The sequence below is a fragment of the Bombina bombina genome, chromosome 1 (genome assembly GCF_027579735.1).
Source record: "Bombina bombina isolate aBomBom1 chromosome 1, aBomBom1.pri, whole genome shotgun sequence".
In the NCBI taxonomy this organism is placed as follows: domain Eukaryota; kingdom Metazoa; phylum Chordata; class Amphibia; order Anura; family Bombinatoridae; genus Bombina; species Bombina bombina.
In genome coordinates, this window is record NC_069499.1 from 304958439 (window position 1) to 304978389 (window position 19951).

The 19951-nt window shown below is 41.2% G+C and overlaps 1 protein-coding gene across 1 annotated transcript in view; it reads left to right on the forward strand.

The window, feature by feature from the left end:
- CLASP1 (cytoplasmic linker associated protein 1) overlaps nucleotides 1–19951 on the forward strand; it is a 905754-nt gene that overhangs the window by 318365 nt on the left and 567438 nt on the right. Inside the window, exons 19-21 of the mRNA XM_053712150.1 lie at nucleotides 7241–7408; nucleotides 10825–10932; nucleotides 12403–12561. Of these exons, the coding sequence (XP_053568125.1) occupies nucleotides 7241–7408; nucleotides 10825–10932; nucleotides 12403–12561 (435 nt within the window). The remainder of the gene's footprint in view (nucleotides 1–7240; nucleotides 7409–10824; nucleotides 10933–12402; nucleotides 12562–19951) is intronic.

Here is a 19951-nt window from a genome sequence, read left to right on the forward strand (position 1 = left end):
ACCACCATGCTTGACTGTAGACAAGACACACTTGTCTTTGTACTCCTCACTTGGTTGCCGCCACACACAATTGACACCATCTGAACCAAATAAGTTTATCTTGGTCTCATCGGACCACAGGACATGGTTCCAGTAATCCATGTCCTTAGTCTGCTTGTCTTCAGCAAACTGTTTGCAGGCTTTCTTGTGCATCATCTTTAGAAGAGACTTCCTTCTGGGACAGCCATGCAGACCAATTTGATGCAGTGTGCGGTGTATGATCTGACCCCCCACCCCTTCAACCTCTGCAGCAACGCTGGCAGCACTCATATGTCTATTTCCCAAAGACAACCTCTGGATATGACGCTGAGCACGTGTACTCAACTTCTTTGGTCGACCATGGCGAGGCCCGAGTGTAATCTGTCCTGTGAATCTGTCCTGTGAAACTGCTGTATGGTTTTGCCCACCATGCTGCAGCTCAGTTTCAGGGCCTTGGCAATCTTCTTATAGCCTATGCCATCTTTATGTAGAGCAACAATTCTTTTTTTCAGATCCTCAGAGTTCTTTGCCATGAGGTGCCATGTTGAACTTCCAGTGACCAATATGAGAGAGTGAGAGTGATAACACCAAACTTAACACACCTGCTCCCCATTCACATCTGAGACCCTGTAACACTAACGAGTCACATGACACCGGGGAGGGGAAATGGCTAATTCGGCCGAATTTGGACATTTTCACTTAGAGGTGTACTCACTTTTGTTGCCAACGGTTTAGACATTAATGGCTGTGTGTTGAGTTATTTTGAGGGGACAGCAAATTTACACTGTTATACAGGCTGTGCACTCACTACTTTACATTGTAGCAAAGTGTCATTTCTTCAATGTTGTCACATGAAAAGATATAATAAAATATTTACAAAAATGTGAGAGGTGTACTTACTTTCTTCTGTTAAGTGTGATCAGTCCACGGGTCATCATTACTTCTGGGATATTACTCCTCCCCAACAGGAAGTGCAAGAGGATTCACCCAGCAGAGCTGCATATAGCTCCTCCCCTCTACGTCACTCCCAGTCATTCTCTTACACCCAACGACTAGATAGGATGTGTGAGAGGACTATGGTGATTATACTTAGTTTTATATCTTCAATCAAAAGTTTGTGTTTTTAAAATAGCACCGGAGTGTGTTATTACCTCTCTGGCAGAGTTTGAAGAAGAATCTACCAGAGTTTTTGCTATGATTTTAGCCTGAGTAGTTAAGATCATATTGCTGTTTCTCGGCCATCTGAGGAGAGGTAAACTTCAGATCAGGGGACAGCGGGCAGATGAATCTGCATAGAGGTATGTAGCAGCTTTTATTTTCTGACAATGGAATTGATGAGAAAATCCTGCCATACCGATATAATGTCATGTATGTATACTTTACACTTCAGTATTCTGGGGAATGGTACTTCACTAGAATTACACTGTAAGAAGTACATAAAGCTGTTTAATAACTAGAAATTATGTTTAACGTTTTTGCTGGAATGTAAAATCGTTTTCATTTGCTGAGGTACTGAGTGAATAAATGTTTTGGGCACTATTTTTCCACTTGGCAGTTGCTTAATCTTTTTTCTGACAGTTTCTGTTCTCTCTCACTGCTGTGTGTGAGGGGGAGGGGCCGTTTTTTGGCGCTTTTGCTACGCATCAGATATTTCAGTCAGCAGCTCATTGTATTTCCTGCATGATCCGGTTCATCTCTACAGAGCTCAGGGGTCTTCAAAACTTATTTTGAGGGAGGTAATTTCTCTCAGCAGAGCTGTGAGAATTATAGTTGACTGAGACAAAAAACGTTTATTCTGTAATTTGTTTCCTGCTTTCAGAATTTGTTATCTTTGCTAATGGGATTAAACCTTTGCTAAAGTTGTGTTGTTTATAAGGATTGAGGCTATAATTGTTTCAATTTATTAATTTTCAACTGTCATAGATCTTCTGTGCTTCTTAAAGGCACAGTACGTTTTTTAATATTATTCTAATTGAATTGTATTCCAAGTTGCAAGTTTATTTGCTAGTGTGTTAAACATGTCTGATTCAGAGGAAGATACCTGTGTCATTTGTTGCAATGCCAAAGTGGAGCCCAATAGAAATTTATGTACTAACTGTATTGATGCTACTTTAAATAAAAGTCAATCTGTACAAATTGAACAAATTTCACCAAACAACGAGGGGAGAGTTATGCCGACTAACTCGCCTCACGTGTCAGTACCTGCATCTCCCGCTCGGGAGGTGCGTGATATTGTAGCGCCGAGTACATCTGGGCGGCCATTACAAATCACATTACAGGATATGGCTACTGTTATGACTGAAGTTTTGGCTAAATTACCAGAACTAAGAGGTAAGCGTGATCACTCTGGGGTGAGAACAGAGTGCGCTGATAATATTAGGGCCATGTCAGACACTGCGTCACAGGTGGCAGAACATGAGGACGGAGAACTTCATTCTGTGGGTGACGGTTCTGATCCAAACAGACTGGATTCAGATATCTCAAATTTTATATTTAAACTGGAAAACCTCCGTGTATTACTAGGGGAGGTGTTAGCGGCTCTGAATGATTGTAACACAGTTGCAATACCAGAGAAAATGTGTAGGTTGGATAAATATTTTGCGGTACCGGCGAGTACTGAGGTTTTTCCTATACCTAAGAGACTTACTGAAATTGTTACTAAGGAGTGGGATAGACCCGGTGTGCCGTTCTCACCCCCTCCGATATTTAGAAAAATGTTTCCAATAGACGCCACCACTCGGGACTTATGGCAAACGGTCCCTAAGGTGGAGGGAGCAGTTTCTACTTTAGCTAAGCGTACCACTATCCCGGTGGAGGATAGCTGTGCTTTTTCAGATCCAATGGATAAAAAATTAGAGGGTTACCTTAAGAAAATGTTTGTTCAACAAGGTTTTATATTGCAACCCCTTGCATGCATTGCGCCGATCACGGCTGCAGCGGCATTCTGGATTGAGTCTCTGGAAGAGAACATTAGTTCAGCTACTCTGGACGACATTACGCACAGGCTTAGAGTCCTTAAACTAGCTAATTCATTCATTTCGGAGGCCGTAGTACATCTTACTAAACTTACGGCGAAGAATTCAGGATTCGCCATTCAGGCACGCAGGGCGCTGTGGCTAAAATCCTGGTCAGCTGATGTTACTTCTAAGTCTAAATTGCTTAATATACCTTTCAAAGGGCAGACCTTATTCGGGCCCGGGTTGAAAGAGATTATCGCTGACATTACAGGAGGTAAAGGCCATGCCCTGCCTCAGGACAAAGCCAAAGCTAAGGCTAGACAGTCTAATTTTCGTTCCTTTCGTAATTTCAAAGCAGGAGCAGCATCAACTTCCTCTGCACCAAAACAGGAAGGAGCTGTTGCTCGCTACAGACAAGGCTGGAAACCTAACCAGTCCTGGAACAAGGGCAAGCAGACCAGGAAACCTGCTGCTGCCCCTAAAACAGCATGAATTGAGGGCCCCCGATCCGGGATCGGATATAGTGGGGGGCAGACTTTCTCTCTTCGCCCAGGCTTGGGCAAGAGATGTCCAGGATCCCTGGGCGCTAGAGATAATATCTCAGGGATACCTTCTGGACTTCAAATACTCTCCTCCAAGAGAGAGATTTCATCTGTTAAGGTTGTCAACAATCCAGACAAAGAAAGAGGCGTTTCTACGCTGCGTACAAGAGCTCTTGTTAATGGGAGTAATCCATCCAGTTCCACGATCGGAACAGGGACAGGGGTTTTACTCAAATCTGTTTGTGGTTCCCAAAAAAGAGGGAACTTTCAGACCAATCCTGGACTTAAAGATCCTAAACAAATTCCTAAGAGTTCCATCGTTCAAGATGGAGACTATTCGGACAATTTTACCTATGATCCAAGAGGGTCAGTACATGACCACTGTAGATTTAAAAGATGCTTACCTTCACATACCGATTCACAAAGATCATTACCGGTACCTAAGGTTTGCCTTCCTAGACAGGCATTACCAGTTTGTGGCTCTTCCATTCGGATTGGCTACAGCTCCAAGAATCTTCACAAAGGTTCTGGGTGCTCTTCTGGCGGTACTAAGACCGCGGGGAATCTCGGTAGCTCCATACCTAGACGACATTCTGATACAAGCTTCAAGCTTTCAAACTGCCAAGTCTCATACAGAGTTAGTACTGGCATTTCTAAGGTCACATGGATGGAAGGTGAACGAAAAGAAAAGTTCACTCGTTCCACTCACAAGAGTTCCCTTCCTGGGGACTCTTATAGATTCTGTAGAAATGAAGATTTACCTGACAGAGGACAGGCTAACAAGACTTCAAAGTGCTTGCCGCACCCTTCATTCCATTCAACACCCGTCAGTGGCTCAGTGCATGGAGGTAATCGGCTTAATGGTAGCGGCAATGGACATAGTACCCTTTGCACGCTTACACCTCAGACCACTGCAACTGTGCATGGGGATTACTCAGACTTATCCCCTTCTCTGAATCTGGATCAAGAGACCAGAAATTCTCTTCTATGGTGGCTTTCTCGGCCACATCTGTCCAGGGGGATGCCATTCAGCAGACCAGACTGGACAATTGTAACAACAGACGCCAGCCTTCTAGGTTGGGGTGCCGTCTGGAATTCTCTGAAGGCTCAGGGACAATGGAGTCAGGAGGAGAGTCTCCTGCCAATAAACATTCTGGAATTGAGAGCAGTTCTCAATGCCCTCCTGGCTTGGCCCCAGTTGACAACTCGGGGGTTCATCAGGTTTCAGTCGGACAACATCACGACTGTAGCTTACATCAACCATCAGGGAGGGACAAGAAGCTCCCTAGCTATGATGGAAGTATCAAAGATAATTCGCTGGGCAGAGTCTCACTCTTGCCACCTGTCAGCAATCCACATCCCGGGAGTGGAGAACTGGGAGGCGGATTTCTTAAGTCGTCAGACTTTTCATCCGGGGGAGTGGGAACTCCATCCGGAGGTCTTTGCCCAAATACTTCGACGTTGGGGCAAACCAGAGATAGATCTCATGGCGTCTCGACAGAACGCCAAGCTTCCTCGTTACGGGTCCAGATCCAGGGATCCAGGAGCAGTCCTGATAGATGCCCTGACAGCACCTTGGGACTTCAGGATGGCTTACGTGTTTCCACCCTTCCCGATGCTTCCTCGATTGATTGCCAGAATCAAACAGAGAGAGCATCAGTGATTCTAATAGCACCTGCGTGGCCACGCAGGACTTGGTATGCAGACCTGGTGGACATGTCATCCTGTCCACCTTGGTCTCTACCTCTGAAACAGGACCTTCTAATACAGGGTCCCTTCAAACATCAAAATCTAACTTCTCTGAAGCTGACTGCTTGGAAATTGAACGCTTGATTTTATCAAGACGTGGGTTTTCTGAGTCAGTTATTGATACCTTAATACAGGCTAGGAAACCTGTTACCAGAAAGATTTACCATAAGATATGGCGTAAATACCTATATTGGTGTGAATCCAAAGGTTACTCTTGGAGTAAGGTTAGGATTCCTAGGATATTGTCTTTTCTACAAGAAGGTTTAGAAAAGGGTTTATCTGCTAGTTCATTAAAGGGACAGATCTCAGCTCTGTCCATTCTGTTACACAAACGTCTGTCAGAAGTTCCTGACGTCCAGGCTTTTTGTCAGGCTTTGGCCAGGATTAAGCCTGTGTTTAAAACTGTTGCTCCACCATGGAGTTTAAACCTGGTTCTTAATGTTTTACAGGGCGTTCCGTTTGAACCCCTTCATTCCATTGATATAAAGTTGTTATCTTGGAAAGTTCTATTTTTAATGGCTATTTCCTCGGCTCGAAGAGTCTCTGAATTATCAGCCTTACATTGTGATTCTCCTTATTTGATTTTTCATTCGGATAAGGTAGTTCTGCGTACTAAACCTGGGTTCTTACCTAAGGTAGTTACTAACAGGAATATCAATCAAGAGATTGTTGTTCCTTCTTTGTGCCCAAATCCTTCTTCGAAGAAGAAACGTCTACTGCACAACCTGGATGTAGTCCGTGCTCTAAAATTTTACTTACAGGCAACTAAGGAATTTCGACAAACGTCTTCTCTGTTTGTCGTTTACTCTGGGCAGAGGAGAGGTCAAAAAGCTTCTGCTACCTCTCTTTCTTTTTGGCTTTGTAGCATAATTCATTTAGCTTATGAGACTGCTGGACAGCAGCCTCCTGAAAGAATTACAGCTCATTCTACTAGAGCTGTGGCTTCCATTTGGGCCTTCAAGAATGAGGCCTCTGTTGAGCAGATTTGCAAGGCTGCAACTTGGTCTTCGCTTCATACTTTTTCCAAATTTTACAAATTTGACACTTTTGCTTCATCGGAGGCTATTTTTGGGAGAAAGGTTCTTCAGGCAGTGGTTCCTTCTGTATAAAGAGCCTGCCTATCCCTCCCGTCATCCGTGTACTTTTGCTTTGGTATTGGTATCCCAGAAGTAATGATGACCCGTGGACTGATCACACTTAACAGAAGAAAACATAATTTATGCTTACCTGATAAATTCCTTTCTTCTGTAGTGTGATCAGTCCACGGCCCGCCCTGTTTTTAAGGCAGGTAAATATTTTTTAATTTATACTCCAGTCACCACTTCACCCTTGGCTTTTCCTTTCTCGTTGGTCCTTGGTCGAATGACTGGGAGTGACGTAGAGGGGAGGAGCTATATGCAGCTCTGCTGGGTGAATCCTCTTGCACTTCCTGTTGGGGAGGAGTAATATCCCAGAAGTAATGATGACCCGTGGACTGATCACACTACAGAAGAAAGGAATTTATCAGGTAAGCATAAATTATGTTTTTGTGAGATACTGTATGTATATATACAATATAGCTATTTGCAGTCAAACACGTTGTCACCTACAAATACCTTTTAACCATAACATTTTTTTTTTTATATTTATATGAATAATTTCTATCAGATAGTGTTTTTATGAGTGTAACTGTAATTTTGAATGTACTTATGTTGTGTTTTATTTAACTTTTTTTAATGCAGTACTCTTTCACAAGAGTTTTAGTTGTGAGTAAAATGCAATTGTGCTCTTGCGATTTGTTGTTACTTTCAACTTTTAATAATTAAGGTAAGTGCAATGTGGGGGTTCTCTGTAGTTTATTACTTTCCTCAGTGCATCCCACTTTTCTACTCATAAAAGTTCCTAATAGCTTATGATCATCAGGATTTGCTTATTGCAGTTTACTGTGTGTTAAAGCAGTGGTACTAATATGTTAAGTTTCCTTTCATGTTGCAGCATCCACAGCTACTGCTAAATCCTTGGCTACACCAGGCTCTCTGCAGCGATCTCGCAGTGACATTGATGTGAATGCAGCAGCCAGCTCCAAGTCTAAAGTAGGGTCAGCTGCTTCCACACCCTTCAGTTCTGCCGCTGCTCTTCCTCCTGGCTCTTATGCATCACTAGGTGAGGAAAGACCACTCTAATTTTTTATGGCAGGGTTCTTACCCAGTTACAGAGCTTCTAGAGTAGGGATAACACATGCTCAGTGCAGTTCTATCTGTCTAGTTTAGTTTTTTAGTGTTAGTAAGTAATAATTATATAGTATTGAATCTGTTGGTTTCTCACTATTGCTGAAAGAGATTTACAATACGAGGTCCCCTATGTTTATAGTGGCATGTTTGAGAGTAACCGAGTGTTATCTTTTTTTCCTAAGCACATCTTCAACCTAACAGATGTGAGATTTAGACAGTGATGTGTCATGCATTTAATATTGACCCTTGATAGGAACAACCCTGACATTTTCAGACTTTGTTTTTCTCTCTTGTTTAGTACCATCCAGTCTGAACATATCTAGTTAGCTCCAGTTTCATTTACTAATTCTCCCTACTCTTCCCTTTCCCTATTTTTATTTCTATGTTTAATTTGCCTAAAGATGGTACCACTGCTAAATCCGAGGGTAAGCAGTCTGTGTGACAGGTGTGTCTTCCCTATGCACTCCTTAACCACGAGGGCGGCTATATATGCTGTTCATCTGTGCTTCATGGTCACTTGCATGCACTGTTGTACGCTTGGTTCTTTCATTGTCTGTCCTTGTATTTTACATTCATTTCCTTTATATATAACTAGTTCTTTTAAATATTTTTCCTACATTCACCATGTTTCTAATAACCAAAATCTTGTGTTATTGATCATAATACAATAGCATAGCGTTAAGTTTATACTTTAAAATTATGCATTCTGTTCGTAGATAATTCTTATTGTAAATGTAATCAACAATACAAAAAACACTAAAAGCACAGAGTTTGTAGATTTTTAAAAATAATTTCAATGCATTATATTGTACATATCTATTACATTTCTGACTTGACTTAAAATGGTCTGGAGACAGGTATATATTCTTGTTCTTAAGCAGCAATACGTAAAAGTCTATATACATTATTATCAGCTTATAAATCAATAATTTTATGTCCCTTTTGGTAAATACATATGCAGTTATCCAGGGCAATCTGTTTGATTTAATACACTGGATTACATAACCATTCAGTTATCTTAATCTGTTTGGTCAATATTTGGGCATTCACTACAATTCATTAACTTTAAAGGGATAGAAAGGTGAAAATTGAAATGTACATGCATGCATTTCAGTTTTTAATAGAAGCATTTTTGCCGTACACTTTCATTAGCAAAATTGCTTCTAGTAAAAATGATTACTGTTTGAGACATTTGCTATGTGTAATTAGAGGATCAAGATTCAAACATGCCTGCTCAGAGATCTGGAGGCTCTGTGTATTGCATCAGGGAACACTTGATTTGTGGCGTACAAGCCACTGCTGGCTGAAAAAGTGTGCTGTTTGAATGCTGGTGCATATGTGTCTATGTTGCTAAAAAATAGTAATAACGTTTACTAGAAGCATTTCTTCTAATAGAAGTATATTGCAAAACACTTAAAGGGACACTGAACCCAAATTTTTTTCTTTTGTGATTCAGATAGAGCATGCCATTTTAAGCAACTTTCTAATTTACTCCTATTATCAATGTTTCTTCGTTCTCTTGCTATCTTTATTTGAAAAAAGCTTTTAAACTTTTTTTCTCGGTTCAGTACTCTGGACAGCGCTTTTTTATTGGTTGATGAATTTATCCACCAATCACCAAGGACAACCCAGGTTGTTCACCAAAAATGGGCCGGCATCTAAACTTACATTCTTGCATTTCAAATAAAGATACCAAGAGAATGAAGAAAATTTGATAATAGGAGTAAATTAGAAAGTTGCTTAAAATTTCATGCTCTATCTGAATCATGAAAGAAAAAATTTGGGTTCAGTGTCCCTTTAAATTTAAAGATTAAATCTCTATCCACGCACATTTAAATTTTGACGTTCATGGCTTTGACAGAGCACACAATTTTAAGAGACTTTTTAATTTACTAAAATACGCTTTATTCTCTTGATATCCTTTATTGAAAAGGCACAGGAGCAACAAAGCACTACTGTGAGCTAGCTGCTGATTGTTGGCTACACAAAGACATGCCAACTTTACCTGATCAGTTCAGCTAGGTCCAGTAGTGCATTGCTGCTCTGCAGCTATGCAAACTGTAGTGCAGCAATCCCCAAGGTAGAACATGCTGTGATCTGAGATGTCATCCCAGAAAATGCAGCATGTCTGCAGAAAGAACAGGACACATGCAGGAACTGTTAGCTCTTTCGCTTTTCAGCGCTGCTCCACATCAGACTGTTCTCTTCAAACATCACTGTGCCCTGGCTACACTGTGTAAGTTTTCTATAACACAGTGTGACCACAGCAAAGCGCCATTTAAAGGGAACAGTCAAATATGTAGCAGGACTAGCTCTCATGGATTTTGCTTTATTCAGTTAATCAACACATTACTGCTAAGATGGTGCTTTAGTGTAACTGCCTAATATAAATTTAAAATTTCAAAATGACCTGCAGAAAGTGAAAAAAAAGTTTTGCCTCTGGGGCAGCAATAATCAAATATTCTATTTTTCTTTATACTTTTATGTCCCTTTAAGACTTTAGAGTATATTTTTTAATTAGGACATTAAAGTGAATGTTAGCTTTCATGAGTCAGTGTCTGTTTTTTTAAAAAAAACTATTAAAAACAGGGACACTTTCGATCATGAAAGTTTGAATTGCACCGGATTTTACAAATACTTACCTTCTCCTGTAATACCCGATCGCCCCGCCTGCTTCTTCCTGCTGTACTAACACAGCAATGACGAAACTTGCTTCCTCCATGCTCCTGGGGGGGGGGGGGGAGCCGTGATTGGAGAGAGCCAATTTCGTCATTGCTGACGAAGTACAGAGGACCTGCAGGTGTGGGATCGGCGATCCGGCGTTTCACGGGAAGATGGTAAGTATTTGAAAAATCCGATGCAGTGTAAACTTTCATGAATGAAAGTGCCCCTGTTTTTAATAGTTTTTTTAAAAACTGGGCACTGATTCATGAAAGTTGACATTCACTTTATAGATAACTGGGTTAATATAAATATTGGAAAAACTTTGTTCTCAATTTTCTAGTAGGATCTCTCCATTAAACGTTTGCGGTTTCTGATTTGTGAAGAACATACTTTTTCTGAGATATAGTTAATTTACTGGAAAATGGATCCCTGTTTTTAGGGTAATCTGTTTCTACAGAGGTTTGTCTGACGTAGATATCTGCTTTTAGAAAAGAGATTGCAATATAAATATTTCCTTTTGTGTAGAAGGAGTCATCATCTTTATTCACTCATTTTAAATGAATGGCTCCTTTTGAGTGCATTCATAGGAAATGAGGAAGGGAGCTTATAAAGTTGGTTTGTGAGCTTGGGAAATACACAAATGTTAATGTTAAGTAACCATGCTTTCTTTTTGTTCCGGGGCAGGTCGAGTTCGCACAAGACGGCAAAGTTCTGGAAGCACCACCAGCACTGCATCAACTCCAGCAGACACACGAGGCCGCAGCCGAGCCAAAATAGTATCTCAATCCCAACGTAAGAAACTGTACATGTAGAGGCTATTACAATACAGGGCTGCAATCATCTTACATATTCACATAACCGTTTAAAGTGCACATTTACTATACGTTATTTATTGTACACAGTGTATAACCAAATAGTGAATTATTTCAAGTTTAGAAAAAATGTTCAGATGGAGTATGAGTAAGAATTGCCCTGTTTTCATAAAAAAAAAGAAATATGCTTTTATGGGTGGGTGTTTTATCTTTTGTTATTCCAATATCTAGGGCACACAAAAAACTGAAATATATATGTGACCTTAAAGGTGCCAAACACTAAATTTGAAGAGGTATAAAGCATTCTGTAAAAATCTATATAATTACGTTTAAAAAATGGGCAATAGTGGTGTTTACGATCAATCATCTGACCTTTAATAAGGCTTACAATGTGCATTAAAAACCTAAAAATACCCTTTACTGGAACCAGCCACCAATGGCTTTGTTATGTGTCACTGTGAGTTTTTAGGGACACAAGTGTTGATTGACATGTAATTGGTGATGGTCTAGTAAAGCCTAGTTTTTGTTTGTTTTTGTTTTGTTTTTTGTATATTTAAAAAAAGCGAAACTGCACTGCAATGTTTCAGGTCAGCCTTGTAGCTTGATTGGTTAGGTTGGTTATGTAATCCACTGAAGGCACTAGTTATGCAAGAAAGAAGTGTCACTGGCACCTTGAGTTTTATGTATTAATGTGATTTGTTAACCTTGATTAATGTCTCCTAATACTTGCAAGACTGCACGACCATATTTAATATGGGCAGATAATCATAGATGTGTAATAGGGAGAGTAGGGAGGTAGGATGCATGCTGGTCTCACTTTCTGTGTCATCTTCTGAATTCTTTTTTTGCTGTCCTTTAACTTGCTGTCACTAAGGATCCAGATCGGCTAATCCTGCCACGGGTAAGAAAACCCTTACCTTTGTTCCCTTTTCCCCTTCAGTATGTCTTTGCTTTTTTTACTCTTATGCATACAGATGATTTATCGTTACAGCAGATTGTACACTGTGACATCTCTTGGAACTGAAGGCCGTTATCTCCACATTATGGCAGGGGCTCCAAGTTCTCACAAATTCGAGACAAAGAGCCTTATAAAGCACACTGTGGCATCCATCCAATCAAACCACTTTTATTGGCTGAACACACTTTGCAGTTCTAGTTAACAGAAACTGGACAGAGTGTTCTCTCTGTTTAAGAAAATTTCTGTGCAGACTACCTTTGTTTCAAATCCAGTCCATCTATCCAATGTAGTTTAGCAGGAATAGCTACTGCACCAAAAGACAGCCAGAAACGTTGTCACTTTAGCTTATCTAGCAGAGGAGCTGGCAAAGCCATCAAGTTTATAAGTGCAATGGAGAGTTTTATTGTACTAAACGCTTGTTATTATTGGCAATTAGGAAATATATAACTATATTTTTCCCTCCCTACCCCCCCCCCTTTTTTTTTTTTGTAGCTGGTAGCCGGTCCAATTCTCCAGGAAAGCTTCTAGGAAGTGGGTATGGTGGAATATCTGGTGCCCAAAGGGTCCCTCAGCTGTCTTCAGACAAAAGAAGCAAGATTCCACGCAGCCAAGGGTGCAGCCGGGAGACCAGCCCAAATAGAATAGGACTAGGTAAGAACTGTCTCACCATGTGACCAGAGTAGGTCTTGCTACACATGTTCATCTTTACAACAAAGGTGGTTTATATGTCTATACAACAATGTCTCCGTTTCACAGATCCCTTTGCTGCATAAAAGGTGATCATTTTGATCATTCTCTTTTACGATTTGTTGTATAAATGCAAAACTTACATGTTCTTTCTTGACATCAGTTATTTATGCCTGCGTTTTTAATTTTTTTTTTATAAACAGCTGATAAACATTTTGAAATTAACTGCATTGTTATACCTATCAAGGAGCTTGAAGTGATTCTGTCAAGAAAGTGTTACATGCTACAGTTTATTAATGTTTTATGTTTTTTCTAATAACATTCATCGTTACAGTTAGTTGATCAATTGTTTAGCTTTTCTAAAAAGATTGTAATCAACACCATATTGTGCAGACTCCATACCTACATTCTGTTGCTTGGCTTCTGGGAAGGACAATTCATTTGATTAATAAAGAAGTCTATAGACTTAAAATGCAACACATAAGGGCTTTAGATAAAAATTCTAGGATATATTTTAGTTGTAGCAGTGCAGTGCTCTCATATACACAGCCCAGAATCATGGTCCGTTCATATAGCACTTCAAGCAGGAAAGGCCACAATCTCAAGGTATTTTATGCCCCTTTATTATTGGAATGGTGAAAGCAAAGGTTATACATACTTTCAGCTAAAATGAATAGCATTTATTTTAGCCAGAGATTTTTTTTTCTATCATTAAAGAGACATAACATGCGTTTGATTTTAAACAAGTTTTCAATTTACTAATTTGCTCAGAAGCAGCAATGTATTACTGGGAACTAGCTGCTGATTGGTGATTACACATAAATGCTTCTTCTCTTTGGATCACCAGATATGTTCAGCTAGCTCAGAGTAGTGCATTGCTGCTCATTCAACAAAGAATACTAAGAGAATGAAGCAAATTTGAGAATAGTAAGTTGTTTAAAATCGCATGAAAAAAATTGGGGTTCATGTCCCTTTTAAGGTAAGGCTCCATACATTCTGTGTATTTGTTTTTGGTCGAAATTCTTCCATACGAAAATGTTTATTTTTATCCTTCACTTTTAAAGGGACATGGAAAATAAATGATAGTTTCCTGATTCAGATAGTGTGCAATTTTTAAAATTTTTTATTTGTATCATTTCATGAAGCTTGGCTTTTTTTCCTTAAAGGGACATTGTGCACTAGATTTTTTGCATAAATGTTTTGTAGATGATCCATTTATATAGCCCATTTGGGAGTCTACTCTTTTTGGTTTCCCAGCTGCTTTCACTGGGTGTCCCAGCTTAACCTTATCAACAGTGCTTAACTGAGAGCTTCTAAGTTAGTTTCTTTTTAATGACACGATGAGTCCACGGATCATCGTAATTACTAATGGGATATTCACCTCCTGGTCAGTAGGAGGCGGCAAAGAGCACCACAGCAGAGCTGTTAAATATCACTTCCCTTCACTCCCAACCCAGTCATTCTCTTTCCCAACTTTAAGTGCAAGGAGGTGGTAAATTAGGTTTTAGACAAAGATTCTTCAATCATGAGTTTACTTTTTAAGTAGTGCAAGATTGGCTGCTTTGTCCTGTGGTGTAGCTGTAGCCCATATCAGTCTCTTCAGTAGCGCAGTGGTGGCTTTAGATGGGAACGTGTGGGACATAATTCTCACTGCGCCTCTCATAAATTGTATGCTGCCCTGTTTGTGAAAGACTGAGGGAGAAATACTCAGTACTTTTTGTTTCCACAGGCCAATGTGAGGGAGAGGACCTCGCAAGCTGGGTGAGCTGCCTTACTGCCAGGCAGATTTCTAAGGTAAGTGCTAAATTTTATTTCTTTCATGTAATTAGCAAGAGTCCATGAGCTAGTGACGTATGGGATATACATTTCTTTCATGTAATTAGCAAGAGTCCATGAGCTAGTGACGTATGGGATATACATTCCTACCAGGAGGGGCAAAGTTTCCCAAACCTCAAAATGCCTATAAATACACCCCTCACCACACCCACAATTCAGTTTTACAAACTTTGCCTCCTATGGAGGTGGTGAAGTAAGTTTGTGCTAGATTCTACGTTGATATGCGCTCCGCAGCAGGTTGGAGCCCGGTTTTCCTCTCAGCGTGCAGTGAATGTCAGAGGGATGTGAGGAGAGTATTGCCTATTTGAATGCAATGATCTCCTTCTACGGGGTCTATTTCATAGGTTCTCTGTTATCGGTCGTAGAGATTCATCTCTTACCTCCCTTTTCAGATTGACGATATACTCTTATATATACCATTACCTCTGCTGATTTTCATTTCAGTGCTGGTTTGGCTTTCTACAAACATGTAGATGAGTGTCCTGGGGTAAGTAAATCTTATTTTCTTCTGTTATGTGTGATCAGTCCACGGGTCATCATTACTTCTGGGATATTATCTGCTCCCCTACAGGAAGTGCAAGAGGATTCACCCAGCAGAGTTGCTATATAGCTCCTCCCCTCTACGTCACCTCCAGTCATTCTCTTGCACCCAAAGACTAGATAGGAGGTGTGAGAGGACTATGGTGATTATACTTAGTTTTTATAACTTCAATCAAAAGTTTGTTATTTTATAATAGCACCGGAGCGTGTTATTACTTCTCTGGCAGAGTTTGAAGAAGAATCTACCAGTTTTTTTCTTATGATTTTAACCGGAGTAGTTAAGATCATATTGCTGTTTCTCGGCCATCTGAGGGAGGTAAAAGCTTCAGATCAGGGGACAGCGGGCAGTTGAATCTGCATTGAGGTATGTAGCAGTTTTTATTTTCTGAATGGAATTGATGAGAAAATCCTGCCATACCGTTATAATGACATGTATGTATACTCTACACTTCAGTATTCTGGGGATGGTATTTCACCGGAATTACTCTGTAAAAGTACATTAAACCTTTTAATAGGTATTTAATTCATGTTAAACGTTTTTGCTGGAATGTAGAATAGTTTGCATTTCTGAGGTACTGAGTGAATAAATATTTGGGCATTTTTTTTTCCACTTGGCAGTTTGCTTGTTTTGATTATGACAGTTTCGTTTCTCTCTCACTGCTGTGTGTGAGGGGGAGGGGCCGTTTTTTGGCGCTCTTTGCTACGCATCAAAAATTTCCAGTCAGTTACTCTTGTATTTTCTGCATGATCCGGTTCATCTCTAACAGAACTCAGGGGTCTTCAAACTTCTTTGAAGGGAGGTAGATTCTCTCAGCAGAGCTGTGAGACTTATGTAGTGACTGTGTTTTAAAACGTTGCTCTGTGATTTTTATGTTTAAAATTTAATTAGTGTTACTTTACTAATGGGAACAAACCTTTGCTAACAAGTTGTGTTGTTTTTAAAGAGTGATGCTATAACTGTTTTTCAGTTCATTATTTCAACTGTCATTTAATCGTTTAGTGCTTCTTTGAGGCACAGTACGTTTTTGTTAAATAAGATTGTAACCAAGTTGCATGTTTATTGCTAGTGTGTTAAACATGTCTGATTCAGAGGAAGATACCTGTGTCATTTGTTCCAATGCCAAGGTGGAGCCCAATAGAAATTTATGTACTAACTGTATTGATGCTACTTTAAATAAAAGCCAATCTGTACAAATTGAACAAATTTCACCAAATAGCGAGGGGAGAGTTATGCCGTCTAACTCGCCTCACGTGTCAGTACCTGCGTCTCCCGCCCGGGAGGTGCGTGATATAATGGCGCCTAATACATCTGGGCAGCCATTACAGATAACATTACAAGATATGGCTACTGTTATGACTGAAGTTTTGGCTAAGTTACCAGAACTAAGAGGCAAGCGTGATCACTCTGGGGTGAGAACAGAGTGTGCTGATAATTCTAGGGCCATGTCTGATACTGCGTCACAGCTTGCAGAGCATGAGGACGGAGAGCTTCATTCTGTAGGTGACGGTTCTGATCCAAGCAGATTGGATTCAGATATTTCAAATTTTAAATTTAAATTGGAAAACCTCCGTGTATTACTAGGGGAGGTCTTAGCGGCTCTTAACGATTGTAACACTGTTGCAATACCAGAGAAAATGTGTAGGTTGGATAAATACTTTGCGGTACCGGCGAGTACTGACGTTTTTCCTATACCTAAGAGATTAACTGAAATTGTTACTAAGGAGTGGGATAGACCCGGTGTGCCGTTCTCACCCCCTCCAATATTTAGAAAGATGTTTCCAATAGACGCCACCACACGGGACTTATGGCAAACGGTCCCTAAGGTGGAGGGAGCAGTTTCTACTTTAGCTAAGCGCACCACTATCCCGGTGGAGGATAGCTGTGCTTTTTCAGATCCTATGGATAAAAAATTAGAGGGTTACCTTAAGAAAATGTTTGTTCAACAAGGTTTTATATTGCAACCCCTTGCATGCATCGCGCCGATTACGGCTGCGGCAGCATTTTGGATTGAGTCTCTGGAAGAGAACCTTAGTTCCGCTACGCTGGACGACATTACGGACAGGCTTAGAGTCCTTAAACTAGCTAATTCATTCATTTCGGAGGCCGTAGTACATTTAACCAAACTTACGGCTAAGAATTCAGGATTCGCCATTCAGGCACGTAGGGCGCTGTGGCTAAAATCCTGGTCGGCTGATGTAACTTCTAAGTCCAAATTACTTAATATACCTTTCAAGGGGCAAACTTTATTTGGGCCCGGTTTGAAAGAAATTATCGCTGACATTACAGGAGGTAAGGGCCACGCTCTACCTCAAGACAAAGCCAAAGCTAAGGCTAGACAGTCTAATTTTCGTCCCTTTCGGAATTTCAAAGCAGGTGCAGCATCAACTTCCACTACACCAAAACAGGAAGGAGCTGTTGCTCGTTACAGACAAGGCTGGAAACCTAACCAGTCCTGGAATAAGGGCAAGCAGGCCAGAAAACCTGCTGCTGCCCCTAAGACAGCATGAACCGAGGGCCCCCGATCCGGAACCGGATCTAGTGGGGGGCAGACTCTCTCTCTTCGCCCAGGCTTGGGCAAGAGATGTCCAGGATCCCTGGGCGCTAGAGATCATATCTCAGGGATACCTTCTAGACTTCAAATTATCTCCCCCAAGAGGGAGATTTCATCTGTCAAGGTTGTCAACAAACCAAATAAAGAAAGACGCGTTTCTACGCTGTGTACAAGATCTATTATTAATGGGAGTGATCCATCCGGTTCCGCGGTCGGAACAAGGACAAGGGTTTTACTCAAACCTGTTTGTGGTTCCCAAAAAAGAGGGAACTTTCAGGCCAATCTTGGATTTAAAGATCCTAAACAAATTCCTAAGAGTTCCATCGTTCAAAATGGAAACTATTCGGACAATCTTACCCATGATCCAAAAGGGTCAGTACATGACCACAGTGGATTTAAAGGATGCTTACCTTCACATACCGATTCACAAAGATCATTACCGGTATCTAAGGTTTGCCTTCTTAGACAGGCATTACCAGTTTGTAGCCCTTCCATTCGGATTGGCTACGGCTCCAAGAATCTTCACAAAGGTTCTGGGTGCTCTTCTAGCGGTTCTGAGACCGCGAGGAATTTCGGTAGCTCCGTACCTAGACGACATTCTGATACAAGCTTCAAGCTTTCAAACTGCCAAGTCTCATACAGAGTTAGTTCTGGCATTTCTAAGGTCGCATGGATGGAAAGTGAACGAAAAGAAGAGTTCTCTCTTGCCTCTCACAAGAGTTCCATTCTTGGGGACTCTTATAGATTCTGTAGAAATGAAGATTTATCTGACAGAAGACAGATTAACAAAGCTTCTAAATACATGCCGTGTCCTTCATTCCATTCAACTCCCGTCAGTAGCTCAATGCATGGAGGTGATCGGCTTAATGGTAGCAGCAATGGACATAGTACCCTTTGCACGCCTACATCTCAGACCGCTGCAATTGTGCATGCTGAGTCAGTGGAATGGGGATTACTCAGATTTGTCCCCCACTCTGAATCTGGATCAAGAGACCAGAAACTCTCTTCTATGGTGGCTTTCTCGGCCACATCTGTCCAGGGGGATGCCGTTCAGCAGGCCGGACTGGACAATTGTAACAACAGACGCCAGCCTTCTAGGTTGGGGCGCTGTCTGGAATTCTCTGAAGGCTCAGGGACAATGGAGTCAGGAGGAAAGTCTCCTGCCAATAAACATTCTGGAATTGAGAGCAGTTCTCAATGCCCTTCTAGCTTGGCCCCAGTTAAAGACTCGGGGGTTCATCAGGTTTCAGTCGGACAACATCACGACTGTAGCTTACATCAACCATCAGGGAGGGACAAGAAGCTCCCTAGCAATGATGGAAGTATCAAAGATAATTCGCTGGGCAGAGTCTCACTCTTGCCACCTGTCAGCAATCCACATCCCGGGAGTGGAGAACTGGGAGGCGGATTTCTTGAGTCGCCAGACTCTTCATCCGGGGGAGTGGGAACTTCATCCGGAGGTCTTTGCCCAAATACTTCGACGTTGGGGCAAACCAGAGATAGATCTCATGGCGTCTCGCCAGAACGCCAAACTTCCTCGCTACGGATCCAGATCCAGGGATCCGGGAGCGGTTCTGATAGATGCTTTGACAGCACCTTGGAACTTCAGGATGGCTTATGTGTTTCCACCCTTCCCGCTGCTTCCTCGATTGATTGCCAAAATCAAACAGGAGAGAGCATCAGTGATTCTAATAGCGCCTGCATGGCCGCGCAGGACTTGGTATGCAGATCTAGTGGACATGTCATCCTGTCCGCCTTGGTCTCTACCTCTAAGACAGGACCTTCTGATTCAGGGTCCATTCAAACATCAAAGTCTAACTTCTCTGAAGCTGACTGCTTGGAAATTGAACGCTTGATTTTATCAAAACGTGGTTTTTCTGAGTCGGTTATTGATACCCTGATACAGGCTAGGAAGCCTGTTACCAGAAAGATTTACCATAAAATATGGCGTAAATACCTATACTGGTGTGAATCCAAAGATTACTCCTGGAGTAAGGTTAGGATTCCTAGGATATTGTCTTTTCTACAAGAAGGTTTAGAAAAGGGTTTATCGGCTAGCTCATTAAAGGGACAGATCTCAGCTCTGTCCATCTTGTTACACAGGCGTCTGTCAGAAAATTCAGACATCCAGGCCTTTTGTCAGGCTTTAGCTAGGATCAAGCCTGTGTTTAAATCTGTTGCTCCGCCATGGAGTTTAAACTTAGTTCTTAACGTTTTACAGGGTGTTCCGTTTGAACCCCTTCATTCCATTGATATAAAATTGTTATCTTGGAAAGTTCTATTTTTAATGGCTATTTCCTCGGCTCGAAGAGTCTCTGAGTTATCAGCCCTACATTGTGATTCTCCTTATCTGATCTTTCACTCAGACAAGGTAGTTCTGCGTACTAAACCTGGGTTCTTACCTAAGGTTGTCTCTAACAGGAACA